Consider the following 24,183-nt stretch of genomic DNA (forward strand, 5'->3'; position numbering starts at 1 on the left):
CAACATTAAAGCTGAGTGGCACTTTTCAGCCACAGGACATGGGAAAGGGCCTTGTGATGGAGTAGGGGGTTCTGTAAAGAGACTGGTAACTCGTGCAAGTCTGCAAAGGCCATACCAAAATCAGATCCAAACCGCACGAGATCTATTTGAGTGGGCAGTAGATAATATCACAAATGTTGATTTTGCATATTCCACTCAAGAAGACTATGCTGCTTCATAAATATTCTTAAGAAGCCAACTTGAAGAGGCATTGACAATCAAAGGAACACAGCAATTTCACACTTTCATTCCCAACACTACATCAAAATTAACAGTCAAATACTTCTCAGGTGATATGCAGAGTTGGGAGAAGGAAGTAACTACAGAAGAAAATAACTACATAACCAGACAAACTGAAGTTACAAGCTGTATCAGGCTATGTCACCACCGTATATGGCAGAAACTGGTAGCTTGGGTACATTTTAGAGAAAAAAAAGAAGAACTTTAACTGAAAATAACTTTTCTTCATCAATGTGGACCAGCTAAGTCATTCTCTTATCCTGCACATGCAGATGACCTGTGGGTGTCAGCTGTGGATGTTCTCACAAAAGTGAGTCCATTTACTCCGACAGGGAGAACATACATCTTAATGAAAGTGATGTAAACCAAACCCAGTCAGTTTTATTAAAATGTAATATGGGAAGTTCCAAGACAATTTATTGGGAAACTGCTTTCAACTCAAAACTTAATTTTTGTCTCAGGTTAGTGTTAATGTATTTTTTATAGAGATTTGTTTCAAAATGATTGTTAGTACCTATTGTGTTAAATTTAGCTATGTACAATGCCTGTTACTCAAAAACAAGCATCATGGACCAGAACTATTATGTTAATACTTGTGCTTATTCATACTTTATTTCAGTTTGTAGTTAAATGCTCAGTTTCTTGTTTTTGTTATATTGGTTAATATACTGTTAGCGAAGTTGTATGAAATTAAAATAAGCAATCAACTTAATTATAAAATATGCTTATTAGTTTTGGTTTAATAAGGCGATGTTTTGATATTTCTAATACTCTTTTTTACTTACCTTTCAGTATATTTTAAAGAAATTCCTGTTTGTTAAATGTCAATTTGGTCAAACTAGGGCTATTAGTGAAAAACAAGAGTCCGGAATTATTTTCTTTAACAATAAACCCACCATCATCCCACATTTATATTTTGCCATGTGATTTACAATAGTATGAAGTAGTTATGGAAATATTTTGAAAATTTTGAATTATGTACTTTTTGTGAAAAAAAATTAAAATTCAATCAAAATATTAATTAGTATTTTGAAAAAAGTTATTAATTGGTAGCTATGTTTTGTTGTATATCCCTGGAAAGAGCATGCAAAATGTTGAAAAATGACACCTTTCCCAGTTCTCTAGCTCAATTAGGGCAGCTCCTAGGACAATTTAAAAAAAGTCCGTTCACATATTTTTGGCTGGTTTTTGAAAAGTTTACATAGCCATATTTCAGGAATGGTTTGAGATAAAAAAATTGAAATTTGGTATTTTTCTTAGTCTCAGTGCACACTATAAGTATACCAACTTTCAGCAAAATCTAAGAGGGTGAGGTAAAATAGGTGTGTTGATTTGACATGGAAAGACTCACTTAAGAACTGAGTGTACATATGAACACTATGTAACACTGGCAGTTACACATTGATGACAGTACTCTTTTGGGCATAATATGCTGCTGACATTCTGCTTGCAAGTATCTTTGTGGGCTTACACTACTTCAGTTCGGAATCAGTATTCATTCACAAAGTTTTGTGTGTGTTATGCAGTTTTTAAAGTAGGCATCTTCTAACTCCAGTCTCGAAAATTTAAATTTTCTGAAAATACTCAACCAACTTTTTGAAGCTGTCATTTTAAAAATTATTGCTGCAAGTGAACAGACAATCTCACTTTCAGACTCAGCCTGTATCTTGGGCTGTGCTACACGTCTGTGTCACCACCGCTAGTTTGTTTTTTCCATTCACATTTGCTGGCTTCACAAACACACTTCGAAACCATAACACTCCAACCTATCTTAGTCTTTTCTCCCATGCTACTTTGGGCATACACCAAAATAAGCTTTACTTTCTTTGGTTTTTGACTATATACGAACTAGTCTCCAGACACTACTGGATGGATATAGTCTCCAGTTAGCATTGCCAACTTTTCTTTAATCTAGACCAATACTTAAGTTGAGCCAAAATGCAACCATTCACTAATGAACAGAGCACTGAAAAAATAGGTCCTAACCTCCATAAACCACAAGTTGCTCGCCAAAAACCACTCACCCACCAGCTAATGCTCATCCTGAACACAAAGCACAAATAAAAAGAAAATTAACACAAGTTAAATCGTGTAGCATACTTCTTCAAAATAAAGAAAACTAAAACAGAATCAAGCAGCAACTTAAGTCAATTTGCTGTGTTTCTGTGGTAGCAATGGTTTTTGGATTGAGTGTTTTAGATTTTGTCCTACTGTATAACACTATGCAACAAGGTCTTGTAAATTACGGAGTGGATAAAATGAAACTAATTGTAAACAAGTGAACATTGGTGTTGGAGATATGGTCTATCTATGCAACTAAATTGAATGCTGATTGTTTTGTGCCATGTGCATTTATCTTCTTTTTATTTGTGTAACATCTTCAGTTGCTCATTTTACATGTTTGCTGTATCTGTATAATAATTTTGTTATATAATGATTACAAATATGTTATTGCCGTTTTTTGTTGGTCCTTATTATGCAAGGAAAGAATTTTGTGATACAAGTTTTGAGAGATTAAGTTAATATTTGGTCCTTCTTGTGATTTTGTGACCTTGTTAATCTGTAGGTCTATGTGTTGTCCTGGAGTTTTACTTAGTTGGCCTTCGTGGATCAGGATGTCTGATTTTTGGCATTTTTCAAATACATTTCAATTGAACATTTCATGTTCACTGTGTATTGGTTGTGTGTGTTTACTGTATATACTGTTGTAAACTGTCACTGTGTGTTTTTCATTCATCAAGAGAGAGAGAGAGAGAGAGAGAGAGAGAGAGAGAGAGAGAGAGAGAGAGAGAGAGAGTACATACAGGTATTAGAATGAACAATTAAAACATAAAACTCCTAACATTACAGGAAAGCTATACTTGCATAGAGCCCTCCCAATGAACAGGAAAGTAATAAATTACCAAAATCAGCTAAAGCGAAATGCTAATTTGAAACCTATTTAGCAAATGCCAAAAATCTGTGGCATCCTAGTGTAAGGGGGGGGGGGGGGGGGGGGGCAACTAAGCACAACTCTAACATGACCAGTGTGGATTAATAAAATCATAAAATTGTAAATAAAACCAAATGTAATTTTATTCTCTTGAGACTCGCACCGAAATAGCTGTTCCTCACCTAATGAGAGAATAACAAAAAACTGTAATACAGTAAAATATCTCTAGATATCACATAATCTAATTATTATATAAAACAAACATGCAATGCCCTCCACTGAAGATGCATCACAAATGAAAAGAAGTGAAATGCATATAGTACAACACAAACAGCTTTTCATTTACTTGCACAGATGGATCACATATCCAAGAATATAGAAGCAAATAAGGAATGACTGAAAACATAGAAACTGGCAAGATACCATTGGTCTGCATTCCACTTGCCCACATTTCCAGTTCTTAAAAGCCACAAGAAAACTCTTACTTGATACTGGGAGGTACAACTGCCAGTCTTATCAGGGTGTTAAGAAAAAGTTTGAACACCTTGAACCAATTGATATGATGTCCAACTTTGCAAACAGTGTGTCAAAATCCATACCTAGTGTGATGACAGAGTCTCAAAACAGTAATTCCTGGTCATAGTCCCATGTTCAGATCCTCTTCTTCAGTTGAGGGAGGTGACATCAGCTACCTTGTCCCCTGAACCGACAGCACCAGTGGTAATCAACCCATCGGTGCAGCTGGAGCTGCCTCATCCTCCTTAGACATCAATCAGGGAAAAGGACACCTGCCAAGGTGCACCCTCACTCCTTCCCATGAAGAAACAGACCAGCAGTCCTGCACCACTCACTGGCTGACAGAGCTGCAGGCATAGAAGAAAAATGGTCCATCCTTGTCGCAGAAGTTGAGACAGGAAAATCCTCACAGAAACCAAAACTTCACAGAGATAATCAAAAGTTAAAATGAATTCTGGTGCATCGCTCGATCTAGCCACCATCCTCACAGAGGCCAAGGCTATGAAACCGAATGAAGAAACAGATGGAAAATGACTCAGCTGCAAAGTATTTAATTCTCTCGTTTCCCTATCTTTGCATTCTCAGATAGTATTCTAATGTTCCCTCAATGGGCCTGTAATAGCTGCTATCGCCACCTGGCCAAACTCAGTCAGTTAATGGCTACTTACTCTGCAGTTGATGTAGCACTTCAGGGGAAAAGATTCTCAGAAAGTCAACTTTCTACTATAAATAACTGTGAACCCTACTGTTAAAATAGCATTAACACCAAGAGTGTTTCTGGAGGAGTCTGGACAATCATTCATTATGATACTTTCATTGAGCATGTGCTACTAACCATTGCTTTAGTAGCTATGGCTGTTCGTGTTTACTTCTCAGTTAGGCTAGCAGTATCTAATATCAATCTACCTCTGGATATGATTATGCCATATCACTAGCCGGTGGAGCTAGTGGAACAACTGCCTCCACTATTCCATCAACTGCCAGGGGAAATCAATGCCTACAATTCCCTGTGAGACATTGAAACCACATCTACCAGGGACGAAGTAATGGCGCAGCTAATTTCAAAGACGGAAGTCTGACTACTTAATGCTGGCGGAGTGACACTTTTCAGTACAATCCATGGAACATCCTCAGCTATAGGATTTACAGTCTGCAGTCGAGCGCCTCACACTTGGTCCACTGGTATGTCCATGGAGATCTCTGCATCAGTGAGCACATTCATATCAGTGTCTCTTTCTCAAGCCATCGACCAACTCAATGTGTACCACAGTGGTCACTTCGGAAAGCCAACTGACAAACTTTCACCTCGAAAGCTACTTTTGAGGTCAGTCAAAAGATTGATGTCAAAGGAGAAGTAAGAGGTACCATTGACACAATTATACTGGTTGCGGAAGTAACAATACCCTATTCTTCAGGCCTCTCCTACCAGAAATGTGTGCCGTGGCATCCCGAGAAAATAGCTACAAGCTGTTGGGAAGTACTGAAGGGCACTTCAAGGGCAAGGAACATTTATTAGCATTCAAGAGACTAGGAGTGAAGGGACAGTTTTTTAATAAAAAAGTGAAAAATGGAAGTGTTGGGAACAGTATCTATCATGTGTGAGAGCCCAACCCCTTTGTCTCAGACATGGACTAACCCTGCCGCTTCTGCAACCACACACTCTTCATGGTAGTTTCTGGCATCTCTCTCCGTGGCAACATCTGTGTTGATCCTGCTGTCAGTGCTGAATATTTTGTGACACACTTCACTGAGGTGCCCACTTGCTGTAACTACCATTCTAATTTCCTGATTAAGAAATGTTTGGCGGAGAGAAACTCCCTATCCTTTCGTGCACAAGGCTTTGAGCCATACAGTGTTCCATTTAGCGAACGGGAATTCTGCAGCGCTTTGGCAGTGTGTCGAGAGAGATCCCCTGGACATGATAAAATCCATAACCAAATACTGAAACACCTTAGCTGTGACATCATAAAACACATTCACAGGTTTTTAAAATGTATTTATGGAAGGGTAAGTTTATTATTATTCCTGCCTTGAAACCTGGAAAAAGCCCTCAAATTTTGCTAATTATTGATCACACTTCCTAATGAACAGGATGTATAAATTATTCAAAGTTGTGGTCAACTACAGACTGTGTTGGGCCTGACATATATTGCAACTTCAAAGTGGCTTTTGGGCATTCTGGTCCACTACAGAATTTGCAGTATGCAGATTTCACACATCACCAATGCTTGATCACTGTGGTTTTTGGCCTGCAGAAGGTGTACAGTACCACCTGGCACCATCACATCCGGACTACTCTTCATCAGTGGGGCTTTTGTATCCAAGATGTCAAATCCCTCTTACTGTACCAGGTCTGGAAAGTGTCTACCCTCAACAATGAATACTTAAGAGGAATTTGGGGTAGCTCAGGAATTGATTCCGAGTGTGACCCTCTTTACCATTGCAGTCTGTGGTGTCTGGCTGCAGTGGGACCCACAGTATCGCTGTCACTGTATGCGCAGGATCTTTGTCTCTATTGCATCTCTACATCATGTGCGCACCACAGAGATCCAACTTAGGGGGCTACACAGAGAATACATAACTGCACCCTGAATCATAGATTTCAGTGTTCTCTCACAAAACCTTAAGTCATGCACTTTTGTATACTCGGGACTATGCATCCATACCCAGAACTATACCGCCTTAACCAGTTACTCGTTGAACATTTTAAATTTTTAAGCTTTTTGTTTGATAATAAGTTAACTTGATTACACCACCTCTAGGTAAATTTCAGGAGAAAACTTAATACCTTACATTTCTCAGCAGTGCCCCCTGGTGCGCAGACTGCACAGTTCTTTTGTGATTGTACAAAGTTTTGATTTTATTGCATCTATGCTATGGGTGTGTTGGTTACGGTTCAGCAGCATCCATCAGTAATGAGCTTGTTAGGCACTGTCCATCATAGTGGTGTCCATTTGGCAACTGGAGCTTTCCATACAAGCCCTGTAGACAGCCTCCTAGTGGAAGCTGGTATCCCACCACTGAGGGCCAGAGACTAGCAAATCTTGAAAAATTCTGTTGTCACTATCTTTAAGATACCCAGCAGTTAGTGTTAGTTCACTTTTTCCCAACCTATAGTTCAGATTGTTTATGAATCACCCTAAAATGGGTAGACTGGCTGAGATACAATTGGAATCCCTGTGCACAGACCTCAGACTTCCCTCTCTGTCTGTGTACACAGTGCCCCCCCCCCCCCCCCCCCCCTCCTATGGTGTGTACCCAATCTTATGGTTTTGATGGACCTGTTTTGTTGCCCTAAGAAAATGCTGATCCCACCATTCTCACTTGCCCGTTCTGCTCAGTTCTCCACAACCACCCAAACTCAACATGTATCTACACCCGCGGATCAAAAGTCAATGGCAGGGTTGATTGTGCTTTTGGACATGCAAGGGGGCATGATAAATATTCTCAGCCGAGTGTGTGCAATGTATGCACTACAGAGTTGGTCATCATATCATGTGTTCGGAAATACGTCAAAATTCTTGCTGCAGAGAACACCCTTGTTTGTAGTGGCTCCATGAGGCGCTTACAAGGCATATCTCAGTGCTATCCCAGAAACTCTTTGGTCCCTGGCACTCGAGCCCTATTAGTTGATCTACACAGCTCTAGAATTACAGTAACATTCATCTGAACACTGAGCCACATGAGTGTTCTGTGAAATGAACTCCCTGAAAACAAAATTAGCTGAAGAAGGAACCACAAGAGACAAACTTGAACATGGGCTACCTGGCATAGATCTAAGACTGCAACTACGACATCAACTTCTGAAAACCTGAGATCTGGGATGACAGGCTACTGTGACCCTCAAGAAGTTGAGAGGAATCTAGAGGACTACCAAGGCATGGCATACTTCTCTCCAGGCATCTTGGAAAGATGCTGTCATATTGTGCTGACTGCATAATGGCCACACCAGGCATAATCAATAGCTCCTTTTGTGTTCAGGGAACCCTTCTCAATGCAGCAGTGGTGGTCATCTCATGATAACTCATATTCCTGCAGTCTGTGACCTGGTGGCTGATCTCAGGTAAATCATCACTCTGTCTTTACCCCAGATGCTTGTTGACAGGCTGATAAAAGCTAAGAGGGCGAGGTAAAATTTTTAATTAAAGTCCGTTGATTCGACATGGAATGACTCAAGTATGAAATTCTTTTCTGCAAAAAATATATACAAAATATGAACATAGTTTCCAAATGACTGAACAGGGCCATAAGAACAGTAACTAAAAACGGTAATTGAGCTAATTGTAGAGATCTGTTCAAAACACTTGGGAGCTCATGTACACTGTATGGATATATTTCTCAATATTAGAATCTTAATCACCTATGCACATTAAGAATGACTTTCATCATTACTGCACAAACAGCCCTGACCATCACCACATAACAGATCTTGATGGAACTCATATTTACCAAGAAAGAATAAATGTAAAGCTCATAACATCATTTTCCAGCAAATAATAAAACCATACAACAAACTGCATACCAGGAAAATTAAAGAGATCACTAAAACAAAATTATTTAAAAAGTCAGTTAAAAACTCTCTCTTGAGCAATACATTCTCCACAATGAAGATTAGATAAGAAAAACTAGGAGTTTGGTGAAAATATAACACAAATAATAAAAATAATGATGGTAATGATAATAAAATATCCATCACAACACTTTCACAATTTTCCCTTCTCTGAAGAACCTTATTCCCTAACCTCTGCAATGTCTAATGCTAACAGCATATCTCACTCATTATAGCAGGACAATGACTCAGTTTCTCAGATGAGATGCTGTATTGCATAATACAGACACTAAATGTCACTACTGACCCGATGTCAGCTGATAGTGTGCGTAGTGTAACATTATGAGGGTTGCTCCTACCACAAGGCCAGGCCAACTACCTGTTCCATCCTTGTAAAACTAGACCTGTAAGCATCTAACTGCCTGTGTCTATTTTTTGTAGTAATTAAATTGCAATGCCATGACATGTCCAGTATCCTTGTAAAGCAAATCTCTGTGTGTGTAGGGGTGGGGGCAGGGGGAGGGAGAGGATATTAATTGTATCATTTGTGCATTTGATCAGTAAATCCAGATCACAGCAATTACACAAACAAGTACGGTTCCATTCAATAACAGGGAGTATAACTGAGAGTAATGTGTTACACATAACTTTGCAGAATATTTTCGTTCGTGTTTTATTCAAGCAGGAACACTAGATTGTAACCTCTTGTTGTTGATGCCAGTCATTTCCTAAAAAGTGCTTGCAAACTGCTTCCCTAACAATCAAGAACTGTTACGTGATGTTCTGTAATACAAAACAATCACTGTACTCCTCCCACAATGAACTTTACTTTTCCTATCTTAGTTCCATATAAAACTAGTACTATATATTACCGCCTGAAGTAGGACATTACAGGTACCAAAACACTAATATTGACTTGTGCCATACGAAAGTAATAAACTGAAGTGGTTACTGAATAACTTATGTAATTTGACGGTGTAACTATAGACAGCTAGCATTACAACTGGCGTAAACAGTTTGTATAGTGGTGATTTCAAGACAGTTCACCAAAACAATATTTTGTGGAGTTCGAATTTCGTGCTTTGCGAATGTGTGAGGAGTAAAATAACGGCATATATAAAGTAATACCTTTTGCAGGCGATACATTTACAGAAAAAATGTTCGGCACGCTCCTGTCGCTCACATTTCCAGTCAGCCATAACAATATACAACATTTGGATAATTTCTTCTCTTTGCAGATTAATAAAAGACTTCAAACTGTCTGTCTAATATTAAACATCTTGTCCGTTGAAAATGGAAACAATGCAGTAACTTCATTGCTATAAAAAACTGCAGCATTTCTACGACACTGATAAGGCGAAACAGGTACAATAACACAGTGTATTACGCAAGTTAGCAACTAATCTCACAAAGCTGATGAACAATCATCACTACACTACGCCCTGTCAGCGAAAACAACTTTGCCTATGTTTTCATTTACTATCGCAACAATGAGGACAGCAAACCTCATCTCATCAAAGATGACATTGAAGATACCATCTCAACTGTCAAATTAGAAGAACTAATTTTTCTTGGCCCTTTAAATGTCATTTAGATGCAAATATAGCATCAAAGATATGCTTCGACATTCATTCTCGCTGTATTTTGGTATTTGATATACAATTGAAGGGGGGGCTTTGTTTGTATTCTGTGGTTTGCTCGATATAAATCCTCTTAAATACTGCTATGAAAATTGTATTGCGAAATACTCTACAGTCAGGTTGATATTAGTTCCCAGCTCATGATTTTTATGTCTATTCGGCTAATTTATTGAACTAATGGAGGTGGTATCTATACTCAAGTCAAACTAGGCTCTGTTGTGTTCTATGATCAATGGTCGTGTTGTTTGGTACATCTTTGCTCAACAACATGGCGTCGAAAGAGGTACGTGTTTATGTTTTGTTTTTATGGAAAGGATGTGTAACATTTTCAGTAGAGACAGTATTTTTAATTGGTTGAATTAATTTGACAAGGTTAACTTGATAAAATACAGATCAGTTTAGTTATTATAAGACGACCGGTTTGATTTATTATAGAGAGCAGAAGATCATCGAAGAAAGTGGGACCGCGATGAATATGAACGTTTGGCTGCAGAAAGAATACAGGAAGAATTGGAAGCACAAGAAAAAGCGAAGCAAAAACAGCCACCTGTTAAACGAGACTTATTGCGGCAACGTGACTACCGAGTTGATTTAGAATCAAAATTAGGAAAGAGTGTAGTCATAACAAAAAACACTCCGTCGTCGCAAACAGGAGGGTATGCCTTCAGACATCTTACAAGCCCCGTTGCTGATATGTCATGCACCATTACTTAGTTGATGTGTAATTTCACATGTGTTAACAGTATATTGACCTGTAATTCTTTGCAGGTACTACTGTAATGTGTGTGATTGTGTTGTGAAAGATTCCATTAACTTCCTAGACCACATAAATGGAAAGAAACGTAAGTGACTCTCTACTAATTGTATTTAGCTTTGTGTAAATTGCTATCATGTTTCATATTTTTCTGTCCTGTTTCTTTAATAACATTAATCAATATTACTTATCTTGCAACCTGACTATAAGGGAGTGATAGTGGACTAATGACTGAGCAGAAATAAGTGTCATAGTTTTTCATTATTGATGGATTCACTCCAATCAGTAAAGAATAGAAGTCAATTAGTGTACATTGATATATGCAAAATCATATTGAGCAGCTGCAATGTAGTCAGGAGCCTTCACATGTTTGCTATGGATTCAGTCATGCATGCCATGTAAAAACTGCCAAAATGCAGTTGCAAACGTGTAGTTCATGCCAATCAAACCAATCTTTGTGTAAATAGTTAATTCATTTATAAAGTTATCTGTATGTTGTCAGTGTATCCTTTTCTTCTGGATTCTTTAGATAAGCTCAGGAAGCCATACAACTACTTTCCTATTTAATCACGTGCATCCACATATATTGATCAGTTTCAAGACATGTCATTTCAGGAGGACCAAATTTAATAGGTGACACAACAGACACTAGGCGTATATCCAAGAGAATTTGTGGTTATCCTCTCACTCCTAGAAGTGTGTGAAAATTCTCTAATGAATAAAAACTCTATACTTCTGGAAGAACCACTACTGCCTTGTGAATGCCTAAAGATGTGATTTATTTCATTTACTTAATCATCATTTAGCACAACAGTACATGACAGCTTATCTAACTGAACTTTGTTACTATCAGTATTAAAAGCATTAGAAAGATCGAAATTAACTTGGACTACAACATTGTTGTTGTTTGTTTGTTTTGTTTGTTTTTTTTTTTTTTTTTTTAATACATGTAATCCTTTGTTGCTTTTCTGTACTTCGAATTGTTCAAAGGCCATGTTGATTACTATTCAGTAACTTCTGGTTACTTAAGTATACAATTAATTTGTAAACCTGTAACCTTATTTGGCTCACACATTAACACACTTTGACACAGTTGATCATACAGGCCTAGTAAAGAAACAAGAGAATACTGGTGTTTGTGGACATGCAGCAAACTGGGTAACATCATTTCTAAATAACCGGAGGCAATATGTAGCCATTAATGACTTATACAGATCAGAAGTTAGAAGCATTAAGTATGGTATACCTCGAGGATCTGTAATGGGACCTGTTCTCTCCAAATTATTTGTGAATAATGTGGAAATGAAATCAAAATACTTAATGCAGATGAAATGACTGTGCTAAATGTTTCCAACAATTTGGAGGCACTTGAGCAAAATACATTCATATCAGTCAGTAGTACAGCACAATGACTCTTTGAAAATGAGTTAATTAGTAATGTGGAAAAAAAACTAAGCACATGGTCTTCAAAATAATAAAAAAAAAAACATTGGATGTTTTCTTAGACGAAAAAGGACTGGAAGAAGTAGCTTCGATTAAGTTTTTGGGCATTCCACTAGACACTAGCTAAATTGGAAGCTGCAGATAAATTCTGTTTCCAGTAAGCTAAGTTCGGTGAATGAAACAACTGGCTCAGTGTACTCACTGAGACCTCTTCTGCACTGTCTGTCATGGTTTTTTTGTACCATACATGCGATATGGAATCACAGAAGCAAGCCATTCAAATTATATTGAAAAAGAAGCAAAAAGAATCATGTATAAGTTGTTTCAAAGAACTAAACATTCTAACATTTCCATCATTGTATATATTCAAGACCATTGTGAGTGCATTACGTGATCACACAAAACTTGAGACTAATGAAACTGTTCATACACATAACACAAGGAACAGAAAACAACTGTGGTACATTCCACATATACTTAAGATTTTTGAAACGGGGCCCAAATACTCTGGCATCAAGTTAATACAAGCGATGCCAAGGGAATTACAAGACCTTAAAACTGAGAAAACGTTCCCCAAAATTCTAAAAAAGTTTCTGATACAAGGAGAATTTTATAGTGTAGCAAACAGTGATCAAAAGTTCATCCTGTGAGTGATAAATCTCACACATCGTAAAAAGAACTAGCAACAGAAATCAGTGTTAAAGAAATTAATTATAATTAGGAATCACTGATATATAATATAAGCTAATTATATCTCACAAAATCACTATTTTGTATGTTCGTGTATCATAAGTCATTTTGTACCATATAATATTATGAATACACTGCATCATAAGTCATTGTGTAGCATATAAAGATGATGTGACTTGCCAGACAAAAGCACTGGCAGGTTGATAGACACACAAACATACACACAAAATTCAAGCTTTCGCAACCAACGGTTGCTTCATCAGGAAAAAGGGAAAGATGAAAGGATGTGGGTTTTAAGGGAGAGGGTAAGGAGTCATTCCAATCCCGGGAGCGGAAAGGCTTACCTTAGGGTACACACACACACACACACACACACACACACACACACACACACACACACACAAAAGCAAGCAGACATTGACAAATGTATATCTTGGTTTACACCAGCATCAGCCTACTTTGACCTGTATCATCATCTAAGTGGCAGATGTAAATAACTTATCAAATTCCAGGCATATGACATATGCACCATAACAAGAATTAGAGTTGTTCCTGTGACATCACATTTGTTAGCATCACCAATTCACAACCAAAGTGTCATCTTTCAACCTAATCTAGACCTTAAGCTTCCCTAGAGGTCAGTATCACACAACAACCAAGATTTTGTATTCACATACAGTGGCTTTACAAACTTACAGCCAAACATTCACCTTTCACCGTAACATGGAGTTCCGTCTGATACCTCAACCTACATTCCAAAAAGATAATATAAACACAAAACTAATATTGTCGTTGTTGTCTTTGTGCTTCTAAACTTTTTCCCCCCCTCAAAGGGCAGATGTCAAGTAATCACAAATACATTCTTTTCTGAAACTTCCTGGCAGATTAAAACTGTGTCCAACCTAGACTCGAACTCGGGACCTTTGCCTTTCGCGGGCAAGTGCTCTACCATATGAGCTACCGAAGCACGATTCACGCCTGGTACTCACAGCTTTACTTCTGCCAGTATCCGTCTCCTACCTTCCAAACTTTACAGAAGCTCTCCTGTGAACCTTGCAGAACTAGCACTCCTGAAAGAAAGGATATCGCGGAGACATGGCTTAGCCACAGCCTGGGGGATGTTTCCAGAATGAGTTTCATATCAGCGCACACTGTGCTGCAGAGTGAAAATCTCATTCTGGAAACATCCCCCAGGCTGTGGCTAAGTCATGTCTCCGCAATATCCTTTCTTTCAGGAGTGCTAGTTCTGCAAGGTTCGCAGGAGAGCTTCTGTAAAGTTTGGAAGGTAGGAGACGGATACCGGCAGAAATAAAGCTGTGACTACCGGGCGTGAGTCGTGCTTCGGTAGCTCAGATGGTAGAGCACTTGCCCGCGAAAGGCAAAGGTCCCGAGTTCGAGTCTCGGTCGGGCACACAGTTTTAATCTGCCAGGAAGTTTCATATCAGTACATACTCTGCTGTAGAGTGAAAATCTCATTCTGGAAACATTCTTTTCTACTGAAAGACAGACAAAAACTGAAAATCACACAAGTCACAACTTCTGATCATTGTCCATCTTAAAATTTGCAACATTAAATTATATACAGCAATGCGTTAAAAGAAATGGGATATTGGTCCAGAACTGAGTTAGTCTCAGAGATTTGACACAGGCTACAACAACTGATTTGAAGACAGAAAAGATGATAATTTTTTTACGGTCTTTAGTCACTGGCACAAGAATAGTTATCCAGTCATAATTAAAATGAGGAAAATATAATAATTCAAATCCCAAAGAAAGCAGGTGTTGACAGATGTGATAATTACCGAACTGTTAGTTTAATAAGTCACAGCTGCAAAATACTAATGCGAATTCTTTACAGACGAATGGAAAAACTGCTAGAAGCCGACCTCGGGGAAGATCAGTTTGGATTCTGTAGAAATGTTGGAACATGTGGGGCAATACTGACCCTACAATTTTTATCTTAGCAGATAGATTAAGAAAAGGCAAACCTATGTTTCTATCATTTGTAGAGTTAGAGAAAGGTTTGGACAATGTTGACTGGAATACTCTCTTTCAAATTTTGAAGGCGGCTGGGGTGAAATACAGGGAGCGAAATACTATTTACAATTTGTACAAAAACCAAATGGCAGTTATGAGAGTCGAGGGGCATGAAAGGGAAGCAGTGGTTGGGAAGGGAGTGAGGCAGGGTTGTAGTCTCTCCCCGATGTTATTCAATCTGTATATTGTACAAGCAGTAAAGGAAACAAAAGAACTTTGAGTTTCGCCGATGATGTAATTCAGAGACAGCAAAGGACTTGGAAGAGCAGTTGAACGGAATGCACAGTGTCTTGAAAGGAGGGTATAAGATGAACATCAACAAAAGCAAAACAAGAATAATGGAATGTTGTCGAATGAAATTGGATGATGCTGGGGGAATTAGATTAGGAAATGAGACACTTAAAGTAGTAGAGGAGTTTTGCTATTTGGGAAGCAAAATAACTGATGATGGTCGAAGTAGAGAGGATATAAAATGTAGACTGGCAATGGCAAGGAAAGAGTTTCTGAAGAAGAAAACTTCGTCAACATCGAGTATAGATTTAAATGTCAGGAAGTCGTTTCTGAAAGTATTTTTATGGAGTGTAGCCATGTATGGAAGTGAAACATGGACGATAAATACTTTGGAACAGCTGTACTCATCTGCAGCACGGCTGAGTCATCAATGCAGCAGCTCTGTGTTCAGGTACGCACGAACTTCATGAAGAAAATGGGGTGGACCCCATGCTGCTGAAAGATGAACGGAGAGTTCGATTACATTTGAGGCATCAGCCATTGTTGTAACATGTCCAAGTAGGAATATCAAGTGACAGTGCTGTCAGCGAAGAAGAATGGCCCATATAGTTTTCGACGTGACAAGGTACAAAAAACATTTACCTTTGGGGAATCATGCTCAAATTCAAAGCATTTGTGTGGTTGCTTTGTACCCCAAATTCAGCAACTATACCTGTTCACTTTCCCATTAGTGTGAAAAGTGGCTTCGTTGCTAAAAATTAAGTGATCAACAATGCCATCGCCATTCTCATTCAACTGTTGCAACTGTGAAAAAAACTCAAAACATTTGTCTTTGTCACTGAGCTTCTGCATTAGCTCCAATCTGAATGGTTTCATAGACAGCTTCTGTCACAGGACTTTCCACACTGTCATTGGAGTAATTTCAAGTTCACGGGATGCATGACGCACCAGTTTCTTTGGACTCGTTATGAATGTGACTCCTACGCACTCCACATTCACTTCAATCACTCTGGGATGTCTGCTTCTCTTTGCCGGGCACAAGCAACTCGTCGTAACGAATTTGTTGTGCCAGTGGTAAATGACCTTCCTTGTTGGTGGCTTCTTACCATACTTGGTTCTGAACATCTGTAGCACACTTGTTTTTGTCAAACTCCAACACACAGAAAGCTTGCTCCACACCTGAACTCGCCGCGTTTGCGACTAGTGCTGACTATCGGCTAGTTACCAAACTAAGTTGCGGCAATATACATGAAGAAAAACTTTCAGGGTTTCTCTTCAAAATGATATATGTATGATATCTGTACAATGTTTGGTTCCTGTGCAATAAATAACTGAAATTGTTCTCATACTTTTTGTACACCCTTTACTTTCTTATGGTATAACTGTCTAGGCCAATGCAGCTGTCAAAAAAGTATTTATTCTACAGAAGCAGATGATAAGAACATTATGTAAAGTTGATAACTGAACATCTTACGGAAGACTCTTAAGGTATCTTGGGATTCCCACACTTACTTGCAAATACATCTTCTCCTATTACTTTCGGGTAATAATTAGAGTGAATTTTGGGTGAACACATTAATATTTACAACCCCAATATTATAAGCAGCTTATGCATCACAGCCTAGGTTCAAAATGGAGTTTTATATTTCAGCCTTTAAAGAGTTGCCATCAGATATCAGACAAGAAATTGTAGATAACCAAACAGTAAAATAAGCATAAAAGACTAGCCTTACCCTACCAACCGCCCCTTCTACGATTTGTCAGTATCTGGATTCTTGAATGTAAATTCCATGAAATATTGATGTTCAGAATAAGCAGCCTTTAATTTGACCATTGCACAGACAGCTGCTAGTGTAGAGTTATATAAAGGCTTGGGATTACCAGAAGTTGTGATTCCACTTGCCTGCTTTGACCACTGATGTCATCAAGATGGTGACACTCCTATGTCAAGCGTACACACACAATATGGTGACTGTGACACCACTCATTACACCCACTAACAAATAAATAACATGCTAAATATTTAACTCCAGCAATAAGAAAACAAATATTAACCCAAAAATCAAACACATGATATTCTCAACATTCAACACAACCAAAAAATGCAAGAACACAAAACACTGGTATTGTAAATTTAGTTCGAACAAATCCCCTCGATACTAGGAACCAACAAATAACTTGACAACCCAATACTGTCAATTTTGCATGACCTATATAGCTCATACGAAGGCCTTGTCACCAGGAACCCACACACAAATTAAAAACCTGAATCTGCAAATTTTGCTGGACCTGTAAGGCAGCTAAAAAGAAGCCCGTAGTACCAAAACCCAACATACTCAAATCATCAAATCTAATATTGAAATCTTCACATACCCTAGCTATCTGAAATGAAAACTGGTTGACATTTGTTAAGTTGTAATTTCTTGCAGATCAAACAATGTATGTGGATTGCTATATTTAAATGGGCTGAACTTTTGAATATACTGCCTTTCATACTTAACCTTCATTCACAGGTTTGTACGACCGGTAAACTTCATTCAGCTGTTAAAAAGTTTCTTCGCTATCTCCATGATTGTGATTTTTTTTGTAGAAATTTGTTTGTAAGGTGGCACATCATGGTGTGTACACACCTCCCCCCCCCAACCCCCCCCCCCCAAAAAAAAGGTTCCACAGACCCCACCATTAAGAGAAGCCTTCAAATGGCGTGGAATGACTCAGTTATAATTTGACTCCATTATCAACTCATGTTTGTGATTAGCCCATGGAAATTAAGTCTAAATTACTTTATTGTGATTATATCAGCAGAAAAGCAGCTACATTTGGGGATTAAAAACTCTCTTACACGACTCAGCTGCTAATATCTGCTGCTTCAGACTAGGTATTTAGGTCAACTGAAAGTTGCAATTCCACTTGTCTGATTAGCCCTGCGACATAGCTGTGTTGTGTTCTGTGATGTCATGATGGCGCAATGTTTGTAGAGGCTGTGTTGTAGTATCTCTTGTATTGTATGTTTCAAAGACATTTGTTATGTATCTCAGGCATTTGACATTTTTAACTGATTGTGCAAGGTTCATTAATGAGTTAATTTTATTTTGTGTTTTGTGGGTGATGAATTCGTACTTGTTTGGTACTACTAATGCCTTTTGTTTCTTATGGTCAGAAGTTTAATAGTGTTTTTCTGTTTTAGTCAGCAATGGATATGACAGAAATTTAAGAGCAAATCATTGCTTAATGCTTTGGGCAAAGATACGATGTCATCTTGTAGGCTGTTTTTTTTTTTTTTTTTGGGGGGGGGGGGGTCAGAATTGGTGAGTCTACATTTGGTTGGCAAGTATTTTGATGTTGCTGTATTTTTTATTGGAGTATGTATTGTGTTTATGTGTGTGTGTGTGTGTGTGTGTGTGTGTGTGTGTGTGTGTGTGTGTGTGTATTATTTTTTGTGTATATCAAAATTTGCGATGATGCAAGTTTTCATGAATTTTAGGTTTTTTGCATTTGAGCTTGGTAATTGTGTTGGATTCTGGGTAATTTTTATTGGTGTATTGTCATTGGTTAGGTTATGTTTTTGATATTAATTATGTCAATTGGCTGTTGGTTTCATTTCAGATAGCTAGGGTATGTGAAGATTTCAATATTAGATTTGATGATTTGAGTATGTTGGGTTTTGGTATTACGGGCTTCTTTTTAGCTGCCTTACAGGTCCAGCAAAATTTGCAGATTCAGGTTTTTAATTTGTGTGTGGGTTTCTGGTGACAAGGCCTTCGTATGAGCTATATAGGTCACGCAAAATTGGCAGTATTGGGTTGTCAAGTTATTTGTTGGTTCCTAGTATCGAGCTAAATTTACAATACCAGTTTTTTGTGTTCTTGCATTTTTTGGTTGTGTTGAATGTTGAGAATATCATGTGTTTGATTTTTGGGTTAATATTTGTTTTCTTATTGCTGGAGTTAAATATTTAGCATGTTATTTATTTGTTAGTGGGTGTAATGAGTGGTGTCACAGTCACCATATTGTGTGTGTACGCTTGACATAGGAGTGTCACCATCTTGATGACATCAGTGGTCAAAGCAGGCAAGTGGAATCACAACTTCTGGTAATCCCAAGCCTTTATATAACTCTACACTAGCAGCTGTCTGTGCAATGGTCAAATTAAAGGCTGCTTATTCTGAACATCAATATTTCATGGAATTTACATTCAAGAATCCAGATACTGACAAATCGTAGAAGGGGCGGTTGGTAGGGTAAGGCTAGTCTTTTATGCTTATTTTACTGTTTGGTTATCTACAATTTCTTGTCTGATATCTGATGGCAACTCTTTAAAGGCTGAAATATAAAACTCCATTTTGAACCTAGGCTGTGATGCATAAGCTGCTTATAATATTGGGGTTGTAAATATTAATGTGTTCACCCAAAATTCACTCTAATTATTACCCGAAAGTAATAGGAGAAGATGTATTTGCAAGTAAGTGTGGGAATCCCAAGATACCTTAAGAGTCTTCCGTAAGATGTTCAGTTATCAACTTTACATAATGTTCTTATCATCTGCTTCTGTAGAATAAATACTTTTTTGACAGCTGCATTGGCCTAGACAGTTATACCATAAGAAAGTAAAGGGTGTACAAAAAGTCTGAGAACAATTTCAGTTATTTATTGCACAGGAACCAAACATTGTACAGATATCATACATATATCATTTTGAAGAGAAACCCTGAAAGTTTTTCTTCATGTATATTGCCGCAACTTAGTTTGGTAACTAGCCGATAGTCAGCACTAGTCGCAAACGCGGCGAGTTCAGGTGTGGAGCAAGCTTTCTGTGTGTTGGAGTTTGACAAAAACAAGTGTGCTACAGATGTTCAGAACCAAGTATGGTAAGAAGCCACCAACAAGGAAGGTCATTTACCACTGGCACAACAAATTCGTTACGACGAGTTGCTTGTGCCCGGCAAAGAGAAGCAGACATCCCAGAGTGATTGAAGTGAATGTGGAGTGCGTAGGAGTCACATTCATAACGAGTCCAAAGAAACTGGTGCGTCATGCATCCCGTGAACTTGAAATTACTCCAATGACAGTGTGGAAAGTCCTGTGACAGAAGCTGTCTATGAAACCATTCAGATTGGAGCTAATGCAGAAGCTCAGTGACAAAGACAAATGTTTTGAGTTTTTTTCACAGTTGCAACAGTTGAATGAGAATGGCGATGGCATTGTTGATCACTTAATTTTTAGCAACGAAGCCACTTTTCACACTAATGGGAAAGTGAACAGGTATAGTTGCTGAATTTGGGGTACAAAGCAACCACACAAATGCTTTGAATTTGAGCATGATTCCCCAAAGGTAAATGTTTTTTGTACCTTGTCACGTCGAAAACTATATGGGCCATTCTTCTTCGCTGTCAGCACTGTCACTTGATATTCCTACTTGGACATGTTACAACAATGGCTGATGCCTCAAATGTAATCGAACTCTCCGTTCATCTTTCAGCAGCATGGGGTCCATCCCATTTTCTTCATGAAGTTCGTGCGTACCTGAACACAGAGCTGCTGCATTGATGACTCAGCCGTGCTACAGAAGAGTACAGCTGTTTCATGAAATGGCCTCTCCGATCACCAGATCTCACTCCCATGTGACTTTTTTCTGTGGAGACAAATTAAAGATCTGGTGTATGTACCGCCTCTACCTCATGATGTAGCAGAGCTCCAGGAGAGAATAAGGGAAGTGACTGCCATAGTCGACAATGCCGTGCTGGCATGGGTATGACAAGAATTCGATTACCGTATTGACGTTTGCCGGGTCACTCATGGCTCGCATATCGAATTTTGGATAAAAAACTTTCAGAGTTTCTCTTCAGAATGCAATATTTATGACAGCTGTACAATGTTTAGTTCTTGTGCAATAAATAATTGAAAGTGTTCCCGGACTTTATGTACACCCTGTATTGAGTGGAAAAATGTTAGCAATTCTATTTACAGATCGACACAATGAGAAATTTGTTGTCTTCTTATATTTACAGCCTTCAGGCAAATATCAAACAGTGGAAAATCCAGGATGGACTGTAGCAATACCAGAGAAGGAAAGTTGCTACTCACCATATGGCGGAGATGCTGAGTCGCAATAGGCACAATAAAAAGGTTCACACACTCATAGCTTTCGGCCATTAAGACCTTTGTCAGTAGCAGACACACATACACACGCACACACACACTCATGCAGACACAACTTGCACACACATCTGCAGTCTCACAGAGCTGAAACCACACTGCAAACAGCAGCACCAGAGCATGATGGGAGTGGTGACTGGTTGGTGGTCAGGAGGAGGCTGTGGTGGGGAGGGAGAGGGATAGTATGGTGAGAGTGGCAGACAGTGAAGTGTTGCAGTTTAGACAGAGGGCAGGAGAGAAGGTGCGAAGGTGGGAGAGGGTAAGTAGCGGAAAGGAGAGAAATAAAAATAAATTAAAACACTGGGTGTGGCAGTAAAATGACAGCTGTGTAGTGCTGGAATGGGAACAGGAAGGGGGCTGAATGGGTGAGGACAGTGACTAATGAAGGTTGAGGCCAGGAGGGTTACCCATCCAGCCCACTCCCTGTTCCCATTCCAGCACTACACAGTCGTCATTTCACCTCCACATCGAGTCTTTTAATTTATTTTTATTTATATTTCTCTCCTTTCGGCTACTTACCCCCTCCCCCCTCCGCACCTTCTCTCCTGTCCTCCTTCTAAACTGCAACGCTTCACTGTCTGCCACTTTCACCATACTATCCTTCCCCCTCCCTGCCCCAGCCTCCTCCTTACCCCCACCCAGTTGCCACTCCTATCATGGACTGGTGCTGCTGCTTGCAGTGGGGTTTCAGCTCTCTGAGACTGCAGATGTGTGTGCAAGTTGTGTCTGCATGAGTGTGTGTGTGTGTGTGTGTGTGTGTGTGTGTGTGTGTGTGTGTGTGTGTGTGTGTGTGCTGCTGCTGCTGACAAAGGCCTTAATGGCCGAAAGCTATGAGTGTGTGAATCTTTTTATTGTGCCTATCGCGACTCAGCATCTCCGCTATATGGTGAGTAGCAACTTCCTTCTCTGGTATTGTTCTACAGCCTCCTTTATATAACCAGTGAGAAAGTTACCACCTGAGATCTAAATTATAGAGTGCCCTCTAGTTCAATGTATCTCCCCCCCCAAATCAGTCACCATCTCTGCGATATGTACATGACTGAAGATCACATGTCACTTCAGGCTTGCTATATGATTTGCCACAGATCTGCTATGTGTTATATTTGATCCAGATTTGTAGTTGAATTTGACATGTTGGCTTCTGACATGATGCTTGATAGTGGTTGTGGATTGTCATAAATCTCTGAGTATGATGTCACAATCTAAGTTGTCAATAGCTTATGAATGGCAATTATTATATTATGACAGTTTTTTTAATTAGTCATTGTGCCCTATTTTGGGCTTCTTGTTTTATGTAGGTGCCTGAAGATGGTCTATTTATGTCTGTAACTGGTTGCATAAAAAAATGATGATACAGTTGTGTGCAACACAGCTCAACAGTGGGTAGGATTTTTACAAGGAGTGGTTGTAAAGTTTTATTTATCACTTTTAAAATATAAAGTTAAATAATTCTGAAATTATAAAGAATGTAGCATCCAGTCACAGAAACACAATTTATTTATCTTGTTGCAAATCAATTTCGACTGATATCAGTAATCATCGGTGCATTTTTCTAACCGAAACATGCCATCATGATAGGAATCTGCCAAGGACAGTACTTCTACTTATGGCATGTATCGGTTAGAAAAATGCACCAATGATGACTGATATCAGTCAAAATCAATTTGCAACAAGATAAATAAATTATGTTTCCACGACTGGTTGCTACATTCTTTATAATTTTATACTCCACGGTCACTGCACAGAAAGGGAACCTTATGGGGCCCAACATTCAAATAATTCGAATTCGTTGGTTTGCAGATAGGTATCATTCAGCAATTCATTTCCACCAGCAGCGGAAATGTTCCATATGTGTCAGGCCAATCCATACGATTTCTTCAGCTGTCTGCATTGGTCTGACACAGTCACAGCATTTCCGCTGTCACCAAAAATAAATAGCCCCATGATACTTCACTTTAACAGTCATCTGTGCCATTTTGTTTTGGCTTTTCTAGTATTGTGCTGCGGTATTTGAGTGCAGGGTTTTCAGTGTATAGCAGGATTGCAGACAGATCGGGGGGGGGGGGGGGGGGGGGGAAGATTCTTTTCTTTGTCGTGGTAATTAAAACTTTCTGATATCCCTCATAAATATGAAGCAAGCAGAACTGTACTTTCTTGTTAACCTAAAAAGCAGCAGATATAGGGACTGTGCTTGTGATGTAGGTGGTGATTAACAGGATTGCTACTAAAACTTGGTCCACTAATGTTCACTTCATACAACTGTTCTGGTGTTACAGCCAACTAGGAGAGAAAGGGGGAGTAGTGTAACGCTCTTCACGTCTGTGGTATTTCCAATAAAACCACATAATAGCTATTGGGTCATGCTAAATGGCGAGCACCTCAGGGAGCTCAGCCTTTTTTTTGTGGGTATGTCATCAATCTTATTCCTCTCAACTCCCAGCAGAATGGGTGTGCCACTGGTGAGTATCAACACCTAACCGGACAAGAGGGCTCTTATAGTTACTTCTGATGCGGGAATTATTCCAAGTACTTCCATTTAGAGTAACAGAACTCTTGGTGCTAGACAGAATTCGTTTTTGATAATTAAAAAGAAAGATGGAAGCTTTGATAAAGTTTCACCTTTTGACATTCATAAGATTTTAGTTGGAATCGCTGGCCCTTCAAAATTTATGAAGCCATTGATGAATGAGACACTGTAGGTTGATATACCTTGTACCCAACAAGCAGTGAATCTACAGGCAGCTAAATGCCCTAGGGCATATGTGTTGAAAAGAGCTACACTATTCACCTTGAATTGTAGCAGAAGTGTTAAATAACAATTTTTGCAGCCAAGATCATGTGTTGAAATATGATTATTTCTTCAATGACTGGTTTTGACCGAGTGTAGCTGCCATCTTCGGATCTTCTGGAAATAATATTAATGAGCACGAATTGCACAAGCATAATGAGAGCACAC

General features: G+C 38.8%; 2 protein-coding genes across 3 annotated transcripts in view; one reads left to right on the forward strand and one right to left on the reverse strand.

Moving 5' to 3' along the window:
• The window catches only part of LOC126282096 (FHIP family protein AGAP011705-like), a 218,678-nt gene extending 208,791 nt beyond the window's left edge, over positions 1-9,887 (reverse strand). The window contains exons 1-2 of one of the 2 annotated variants that reach the window (XM_049981554.1): positions 9,405-9,887; positions 3,811-4,074 (exon numbers count right to left, since the gene is read on the reverse strand). The gene's annotated coding sequence lies outside the window, so the exon portion shown is untranslated. The remainder of the gene's footprint in view (positions 1-3,810; positions 4,075-9,404) is intronic. The other variant, XM_049981553.1, reaches the window with a different exon arrangement.
• A 229-nt stretch (positions 9,888-10,116) lies between these two features.
• Positions 10,117-24,183, forward strand: part of LOC126282097 (zinc finger matrin-type protein 2) — a 45,826-nt gene continuing 31,759 nt past the window's right edge. The window contains exons 1-3 of the mRNA XM_049981555.1: positions 10,117-10,199; positions 10,352-10,572; positions 10,685-10,758. Of these exons, the coding sequence (XP_049837512.1) occupies positions 10,149-10,199; positions 10,352-10,572; positions 10,685-10,758 (346 nt within the window). The 5' untranslated portion in view covers positions 10,117-10,148. The remainder of the gene's footprint in view (positions 10,200-10,351; positions 10,573-10,684; positions 10,759-24,183) is intronic.

The sequence above is a fragment of the Schistocerca gregaria genome, chromosome 7, assembly GCF_023897955.1.
Source record: "Schistocerca gregaria isolate iqSchGreg1 chromosome 7, iqSchGreg1.2, whole genome shotgun sequence".
Lineage (NCBI taxonomy): Eukaryota > Metazoa > Arthropoda > Insecta > Orthoptera > Acrididae > Schistocerca > Schistocerca gregaria.